The following is a 9,951-nucleotide window of genomic DNA, read 5'->3' on the forward strand; positions in this document are numbered from 1 at the left end:
ATCCCCGTCCAATGGCAAGGAAGTATCATGGATTAGTCCCTCTCTCCATTGAGCTGAAGTTTCATCTATCAGATCGTCAGCTAGTTGAGGAGCTGAATTGGTGAGGCATACAAGTGGTCTCATTAATTCGTCACGGGGTAACCAATTTTGGCACCATATCTTTATTGTCGATGCGTGAACCTAAAATGTTGAGATCTAAGGCTGCTCGTAGTGGGAGTGTCATATACTAGCATCATGTATATGATATTACCTTCATAGTGCATAGTATCTGAAGGTGGTATTATAGACGACCTCATTTATATTTATGCATGGCACAGAATAGCACAACATTCAATACGACACGGTATCATATCATGATACCCATCCCTCTTGATTTCTCCATTTAATTGTATGTCACTTCATCTAAATTGCTTAGTTGGTAGACATGATAATTCATGTGATACACTCGTAGGAGGTCTAAGAGCGTGCGTATCGTTGGATAAAGTTCACAAATCCAAAACCGCTGCAGTGTAGGCCTCACACGTCAGAACCCACATCGACTTTTCCAACTGTGAGATTCTCATCTTAAGCTGCTTCTAAGCTATCGCGGGCGATTGGCGCATCTATGCAGGTATATATAGGAGTCAACGCTACTCTAGAACCGGTGCTTGTTGAATAGTCGACTCCAACGAATTTTGTGTTAGCACTCGACTTAGCACCGGGTTTTGACCAACTCTGCACTTGCTTAGGTGACCCTGACAATGTGGCGGCTATACATAGTGGCGGCACTCCGGCTGCTAATTATTAGAAGAATAGAAGATGCATGCATGGTGGCGGCTATGCATGAATATTCCAATGACCCGGGCTGGGGCTGGCCTTGGGTATAAAGGCCTCTCATACGCATGCATTCTCATACCTCCCCAAAGCTAACTATAGCGAGCTCGCTAGCTTTTTCCTGAAGAAGAACAACGCGCGACACTCGTAAGCTCTCATGGCATCCGCCGTTGCTGCCAGTGGCGGCGCCAGAGTGTGCATGAAGTCTGGGCAAGGTCAGGCAACTTTTGTCTTAGCGACCAAAAGCCCAAGAAAACTAATGGCTAAACCATCGTGCTGTATGAAAATTGACGGAGGCTTCGGCGGCGGAGCCCGGTCAGCTGTACAGGGTCGTCGGTCTGTGGCCTCGCCACTGGCTGCTGCCGCCGTTCCTGAAAAGCAGTCCGGCTTTGAACCCTCACCGTGGAGCGACTTCTTTACTGGATATGAGCCAGAACCACTGCAGGTATACATCAAAAGTTGAAAACCAAGCTAGCAAGGCTATTAAATCAAACCCCCTCCATTTCAAAATACAATGCATATATTATTTTTTTCGAAGTTAAATATTGTGAAGTTTGACTAAGTTTATAAATAAAGGCAACATCCATAATACCAAATAAATATCATTAGAATTATCATTCAGTATATTTTCATATTGTATTTATTTTGATTTTTTTGAATGCATACATGCTGAAACTTCACCAGACTTTGACTTAAAATAAATCTAATATGCACTGTACTGTGAAATAAACGGAGTATACCCACTGGCATCTTACCAATCAAATTTGAACTTTGGCTCCGTTTCGTATTATTAATTTTGGTTAATCCTAGGAACATGACACACCATGTGCCAAAAAACTTTTTTTTCTTCAAAACAACAACATTTATACATTATTAGAATGTACTTGCTTTCGCAATAACTAGATGATACCTTGTCCCATAACAAAAAAAATTGATGTGCCCGAAGAATATGATAAAAGTGCTCCGTTTTTTTGAGGAAAAAAGGCTAGTGTGAAAAGGTAAGAAAAAAACATCATACTGATAACGTGGCTCACCTTTGTTAAGAATCAATCGGGACATGATGTCACTAGCTAAATTTATTTAGGGGCTACTCCGGAGGAAAATGATAGCTAGTGCAAAACAACATTAGCAATATTACTCCCATAATCGTGTGTGCATAGTGACATACAAATATTTCCCTTGTGTTTTTGCAAAAATATTACACAATTCGTATTCTTATAACAGAAAGAAAAACATTTTATTTACATGCTTCTATTATTCTCACATTAACACCATATGGTGATCAAACAAAAATGGCTATGAGTCTTATTCATTTGTAACATGAGTACATTTATGCAGTTTTGGTGGGAAATATCCACCACTATTTGGATACAAACTGGATAACTTGATTATGGATCTATGTATTGCATCCATTTTTTTGTTAACTTAAGCAATCAATTGCAGAAGTCTGAGGAATGGATGTTGGTGAGAGCTAATGAACTGAAGGAACATGTATGCATGATGTTTAAGTCTTGTAACAATATGGCAACGCAAATTTGCTTACTGGATACACTCCAACATCTTGGAATAGATTACCACTTTAAAGAGAAGATCGACACTATTCTAAGCCAGATCTTGGAGAGTGAATTTTTTAGTAGCTCAAGCCTCAGTGAAGTTGCTCTAGGGTTTCGCTTGCTTAGGGAGCATGGCCATTGGGTTTCTCCAGGTATCTAACTGTATCTATTTATCATAGCATTGGATGACGCCCATGACATTTAGAGGATGTAGATTAACAATTGGCCAGCTGATTGAATTTTGAAGCTTTGATTAATTGCTGATTTTCTTAGTATGCATGCCTTCGACTTACATTATCTGTATCTCAAACTAGCTTGACAAGGACGACATTAGATTTCTGACAAAGACAACAATTTGTGGATGCAGATGTTTTCAATAAATTCAAGGCCCAAGATGGGGGCTTCAGTAAGGACATATCAAATGATCCAAAGGGGCTATTAAGTTTGTATAATGCAGCTCATCTTCATGTTCATGGTGAGCCAACACTCGAAGAAGCCATAACTTTTGCGAGGCATCATCTTAGATCAATGAGGGGTAGTGATCTGAAGACCCCACTAGCTAATCAAGTCAAACGGGCCCTTCACATACCACTGCCACGGGCTTGTAAGAGGATAGAGACACTGCATTATATCTCTGAGTACAAAGAAGAGGAAGGATATAATCCAGTTCTATTGGAGCTCGCAAAACTAGATTTTAACCTTTTACAACATGTCCACTTGAAGGAGCTCAAAGCGATTACTGAGTAAGTTAAACTCTTATTTCTCTTTTGAATCATGATAAATTGAGATGATGATGATGGTATAATAATAATAATAATAATAATAATAATAATAATAATAATAATAATAATAATAATAATAATAATAATGTAAATCATACATAGTGTAAATCATTACCAACAAAAGATTTGTTGATTATTACACATCAAAGTTGAGCCATCTATTTTTTATACGATTTCACAATTTCACATATTTAATGGGCCCTAAATTTTAATTATTATCTCGAAATTTATTTACCTCTAATATAATCTTGTATATTTTCTTGTGATTTCAATAAAAAAACATGTTATTTCCTTATTTGAAAATCATATATTTTTACTTTCTTAGATTGAAGTAGTACAAAAGGTACAATAATTTATAGTTTTTCTTTCGGGCCAACAACATTCAAGGTGGTATTTCTCCATGTTTTACAGTTTATGTAAGCTAGCCAAATGTGCTTTCAACATGCTATCCTTACTCATATGAGAATGAGCTTGTAGCATACTTCTGATACTAGCCATCCAAAAAACCAACATCAACAGCTCAAAAGACTAATGAAAAGTTTAAGTTGGATAAAATTATCTCCTACTATCATTTTTGTGGCAATATTGATGGCCTAATAATTTCCTACACATTACCATAGATTTGGGTACTTATGGATAACGATCTAGTGCATGCCTATTGTTCATCCTATTTTACTTGATGTGGTCTAAGAGAGAAATATTCCTAGCTATGTTGAACCTAACTTAGATATAATTTACACTTATTTGTTGTTTTCATGGAATACTTTCTATGTGTAGAATTTAAAAGTGATATCCTACATAGCATGTTTTTATATATTTATTCCTAATTATGTTCATGATCTCATGGAACCCCTGATATTTATGGTGTGATCCATTTTTTCTGACATGGAGAAGGGCCAATGTTTTCTAAATCAATCAAATGTATTATTGAAATAAATCTAATTATTCTAATGTGTAGGTGGTGGAACAATTTTTCTAGAAATATTGGACTAAGTTATATTCGTTGTCGCGTGGTGGAGAGCTACACTTGGGCCTATGTGGTATATTATCAGAGAGGTTTCAAACTACCAAGACGTATTATCGCAATGATGATTGTACTTATTACGACTGTGGATGACACATATGATATTCATGCTACCATAGATGATTGTCGGAAGTTACATGAAGCCATACAAAGGTGGAGTGGTGGACATTATATTTCTTACTAATCAGATTTATCTTTACCTATGAAACACTAATAGTTGTTTCCTATTAGCCATTTGCAAGCTCAAATATTTATGCATGGGCCAATTATTTAGTATAGTGAACCAACTTTTATTGAAATTATGTCAGTCATAATGACTAAAAAAATTAAATTGGATGTGCTAGATTGTGTATAGATACAATATCTTGGATAAGACATGAACAAATATTTGATATGAAGGGTTCCAAGATGACACACCGCAAAGAATAGGATATACCTTATATGCCTCTAGAAGTTAGTAGGAGATAATGTAAAAGGAAATCACACATGGTGAAAATTGACTGATGAGATGGTCTAATGCACTACACAGGGAACTGATTTGTCTCCAATGCAACACTATAAGCACATGACCTAAATTTAGAAATGTATGCAATATGGAATTTAGCAATAAAAAATAGCAACAATGATGACTGGTGTCGCCTCAGTAGGGCCAACACCCCGCCATTGTAGTTAATTAGATGAGTTCAAGATACATCCACCACAGATACACCATTGTTAGCATGGATCTAACAATGTTTCTAGTAGATGAAGGAGCTGCCACCATAGAGTCAAGGTGAAGTGGCATTTTTTGGGAGGTGGGGAACAACTACATCATCAACGTACAAGGGTTCGTTGCTAGAGGATGGAAGACACATTTCTTCTCTGTCAAGGACCACCCGTCGTAGATATGTCTATGTCGCACAACTATAGCAAGCATGAGGTCACTGAGCTCCTCACGGTCATCCACTACCACTAACTGGTAACCTGGATGTGTCGGTTCTGAGGACACACATATGTGGAGATGAGAAGCTATCATTGAACGTAGGTAGTACTCTAGGTATATGAAGTTGGCTAGTATTTGATGCATCATTAAGGGAAGGATGTTATGGGTTGTGACCTTCAACCATATGGTATCGTTACAACATCACCCACATACCCGCTAAGACAAAATGTAGCTATGCAGTTGCACAAATGTGTATTTTTTGAACCATGTGCGATTGGTTTGCCATTGCACATAGTTGGGAGGTCATGTCATGGAGGTGGGGCAACACAAGGATCACATCAAAATATCTCGCAACAATTGTTAAGACCAAGGCAAAAAAATTACCCAAGTTCAGGCCCCCGTGGTGGGTAATAATCCTACTCCCCTAGCTGTCGGTTTCTCACTATCTCAAAATATATTACACGAGTATTTGGTGGCTAAAGGAACTTATAAACTAGTGGGTCAAGATCCCATCGATCTCTAGTTCTCGGCATGGTTGGCGATCTAGAGTACTTTGAACCAATCTTCCAAATTGCTCATAGTTGCTTCTGAGTGAGTTGGATTGTGATTTGCATATTCCTTTTTTGCCTTAGCCTACAACTCCTTTATATATGTATCTAGGGTTCAATACAAATCAGGTTGACTCACACGTACTCTAGCCGTTATACGACAGAGAGAATAAAGTTCTGGTTAGCTCATATGAAGCCAGATTCTTGCGCATATTCTTCCATCAACCCTGATTTCCTTATTTTGTAAATCGTGAGATAGAATCTTGTAGTGAGATGTTGATCTTTTATCTGGATCTGCCGTCAGTAGGTCTTCATCTAGAAACAATTATGAGCACAAACAAGCTAATAGAAGTGTCTCACTATTTTCTTTTGTGCCACACACAATTGGTCCTATAGATGGGATGAAAGTGCCGTTGATATTCTGCCAGAGTACCTCAAGAGGTTGTATATGGAGTTGCTGATAACATTTAAGAATATTGAGGATGAAGTGCCAGCCAACGTCGACTACAATGTTTCCTACCTTAGAAAAGCGGTAATACATACATGCCCTTTCTATGTTAGAAAATTTGAAATTAAGAAAATATATTCATGATTATGCTTTAGCCCTTTTGATTAAGTTATTTCGCTTATCTTTTGCATGCACCCATGAATACAGTTTCAAAATCACGTCAGCGGTTATCTACAAGAAGCCGAATGGTCACACAATAATCACTGGCCAAAATTTGAAGATCAAGTAAATTTGACTAGCCTAACGGTAGGCGGACCAACACTATCATTGAGTGTGATGGCAGGCGTGGATAGAAAAATAATGAAGCAGTCACTCGATTGGGCAGCTGGCGTACCCGACGTTGTTATAGCAGGTGGAAAGATTGTACGTTTCATGAACGACATTGCTGCATTTAAGGTATAAATTTATATATTATTTGAAGATTAATTATAATAATAATATGTAAACACTTCATGTCGCTTTACGTATATTAACAATGCCGTATACAGCGTCGGAAGTGCAAGGGTGATGCAGCAAGCTCCGTGGAGTGTTACATCCATGAGCATGGAGTCACAGACAAGGTGGCCATTGCAAGGATCGATGAACTAATAGAAGAGGAATGGAAGATTTTGAACAAAGCTCGCTTTGAAAATCATGCGCTTCTCCCAGCCTTGCAACCAATTATTGATTTAGCACGCAGCTCATCATTGTTCTATGATAATAGGAACGACGTGTACACAACAAGTACACATCTTCAGGAGACTGTCGAGAGCCTATTCCTCAAGCCCATCTAGCCTTAAGACCATTATACTTCCTCCGTTCCTAAATATTTGTCTTTCTAAAGATTTCAACAAATGACTACATACGAAGCAAAATGAACGAATCTACACTCTAAAATATGTCTATATACATTCGTATATGGTAGTCCATTTGAAATCCCTAAAAACACAAATATTTAGGAACAGAGGGAGTAGTACGCAACTATTGGCTGTTTAATTCTTCCACATATTTTTTCTTAGTTTTCTTATGCAAATTCAAACTTTACTTTCCCCAGTGAGTCATGTGTTTAGATGCATGAGCCTGCTCCATCTGTGTTATCTATATAAAATAAATGTTTTTCCCACGATGCACGTGAGAAAATTGTCACATATGTTCAAATATCGTCATATTCTCATTTGCAACCAGAAGAACTGTCATATTCCAAAAAAATACAGGCATATTTCAGACCTTGACATGTTGAAATTTAAAGTTATTATATGGTGGTCGTCGTGTGTTGTGATATTTGTCTTGGAGTGAATGTGACCTGAATGTGAGACCTGGGTAAATTTAATGTAATGTCCATGTGAGATTTGGTGATGACCAATTTGCAATGAAACTCTTCTGAATTTGGTTTGTAGGGTTAGCTGCAAACCATAAGTGAAACTAAAATTTTAAATTATTTTATTATATAACCACCTTTGCACGTGAACCTGATAGGAATATATGTCGGAGCCAACCATGATTGTGTATTATTATCCTAGTCGGTTATGTATAGGAGCACCCCAAGGAATAGAACTGTGATGTTAATAATGCGGGACATTCACATGATAGGAGTGTTTACGCGACGACATGCAGGCATGCATATTACATGTAACAACAACAATAAATGTTGATTTTTAAACTTGAAAATGTGTTAACCCTCAAACCACATATATGATTTGCATTTTGTCTTCATTGTTGGTTTCGTCTTGACAAGAGATTGGATACTAGATCCCATGTGTAGTTTAGATGGAAAAAATCATCTTAACAAGTTTTCATGGTGTTGGTATTAAAGTTGCCACAGTCAGGGTGTTGGTATTAAAGTTGCCACGTGGCATCTTTGATACAAACACGGTGACAACTTAGACACAAATATAAGGTAACTTTCCTTATCTTGGGGTGGCAACAAATGCATCTTAAAACTTGCCACCTAGTAATTAATGAAGTAGCCATTGTGTTTATATTAAAGTTGGTACAAAGTCAATTTTCCAATATGGTAGCAAAATTTTCCAATGGCAACTTCATTTATCATGGGGTGGCAACTTTAGGGTCAGTTTTTTGTCAGAATATATTCGAGTGGGATATAGCTGAGAGTCACCCAATGATACAAAACCAGCAGTGTAAACAGATTGTAAATTGGACATATGATTTACCCTAGAAAACATTTTTGTTTTAAAGAATGTTATACTTTGCTTACATCATCATATGCATGCATACAACCACCCATTAGACTTTGCATGCTGTGATTGGGTCACGGCAAGATGAGCGAATGCTCGCCCATTATAAAATCTGTAGAATTACATATCGGAGACAGTTTTGTTTATGTAGCCAACTACGGGCTGATTATGTTTGGCTGGGTTTCTACACATTTCAAGGATTATGTTATTCGAGGTTTTACAAACCAACTGAGGCCAAACTGTTCTAGCCAATTTCATATAATTGAGTTGGATAATATACGAGTACTATCTCCATGGTATAACCGACTTAGAGTTGTGTACTAGAACCGACCGGGAAACCATGTTATGTACTAACCAGGACCAGCAACATAAATAGGGGGTCTGGCAAGGGCCGTGCCTCCTCCTAGGCTCTCACAAATACACGTATACCTGCTTCCTAGTCCTCCATATGTGCCAGAAAATTTGTTTGATTCAGATCATTTGGCCCCCTCCTAGCATTACATGACATGTTTGAACCCTCCATCTTAAAGTTCTGGCCCCAACACTCGTGAGGATATGGTCGGCTTGGGCGGGAATGACATTGTTGAACCTCTTGTGATAATCATTGCCGCTGGATGTGAAAGGTCTACATCTAGGATATCTTCACTATCGAAAAGCTAAAGCCCATGGAAGGCATTAGGGGTGAGCAATTGGCATCTGCCATCGCCAATGTCAGCTAGAAGGTGGCGACGCTCAACAATGATATCTTGATGTGATAGTTTTCCTGTGTCAAGTGTACTTGTCAGGAGGAGTAATTTTGCGAGGCCGACCTAATCACTGGCCTACAAGGAGGCTTCTGCCTTGTTGGCCTCTTCTTGTCGTCTCAGATGTTGTGGTGGGTCATCAATGGTGAGGGCCACAAAAAGGGAAGCAACGGTCACATTGAGCACATCATGGGAAACATCCTCATTGAGCACAAGGTGGCGCTAGTTGCTACTCACGACACTTGTGGTAGAGGTAATGATGACTTACTAGATGTGATGATCAAGCTATAGGAGGTCGATGATAACCCACAAGTATAGGGGATCGCAACCGTTTTTGAGGGTAGAGTATTCAGCCCAAATTTATTGATTCGACACAAGGGGAGCCAAAGAATATTCTCAAGTATTAGCAGCTGAGTTGTCAATTCAACCACACCTGGAAACTTAATATCTGCAGCAAAGTGTTTAGTAGAAAAGTAATATGATTGTAGTGGTAACGGTGGTAAAAGGTAACGATAGCAAAAGTAATATTTTTTGTATTTTGTAGTGATGATAACAATAGCAACAGAAAAGTAAATAAGCGGAGAACAATATATGGAAAGCTCGTAGGCAATGGATCGATGATAGAGAATTATGCCGGATGCGGTTCATCATGTAACAGTCATAACCTAGGGTGACACAGAACCAGCTCCAGTTCATAAATGTAATGTAGGCATGTATTCCGAATATAGTCATATGTGCTTATGGAAAAGAACTTGCATGCCATCTTTTGTCCTACCCTCCCGTGGCAGCGGGACCCTAGCGGATAACTAAGGGATATTAAGGCCTCCTTTTAATAGAGTACCGGAACAAAGCATTAACACATAGTGAATACATGAAATCCTCAA

At 38.3% G+C, this 9,951-nt stretch overlaps 1 protein-coding gene across 1 annotated transcript; it reads left to right on the forward strand.

The window, feature by feature from the left end:
- Positions 1–970: 970 nt before the first annotated feature.
- Positions 971–6,923, forward strand: LOC119271180 (tau-cadinol synthase-like). Its single transcript, XM_037553104.1, has 8 exons — positions 971–1,258; positions 2,257–2,518; positions 2,824–3,109; positions 4,107–4,325; positions 4,790–4,840; positions 6,051–6,174; positions 6,298–6,546; positions 6,639–6,923. Exons 1-8 carry the CDS (start codon positions 971–973, stop codon positions 6,921–6,923), a joined length of 1,764 nt encoding a protein of 587 aa, XP_037409001.1.
- Positions 6,924–9,951: the final 3,028 nt, after the last annotated feature.

Source organism: Triticum dicoccoides, chromosome 3A (genome assembly GCF_002162155.2).
Source record: "Triticum dicoccoides isolate Atlit2015 ecotype Zavitan chromosome 3A, WEW_v2.0, whole genome shotgun sequence".
NCBI lineage: Eukaryota > Viridiplantae > Streptophyta > Magnoliopsida > Poales > Poaceae > Triticum > Triticum dicoccoides.

Coding starts and splice junctions, on each gene's coding strand:
- LOC119271180 (XM_037553104.1), top strand. CDS start 971: ATGGCATCCGCCGTTGCTGCCAGTGGCGGCGCCAGAGTGTGCATGAAG. Junction 3,110..4,106: donor GAGCTCAAAGCGATTACTGA/GTAAGTTAAACT, acceptor TCTAATGTGTAG/GTGGTGGAACAATTTTTCTA. Junction 6,175..6,297: donor TTTCCTACCTTAGAAAAGCG/GTAATACATACA, acceptor CCATGAATACAG/TTTCAAAATCACGTCAGCGG.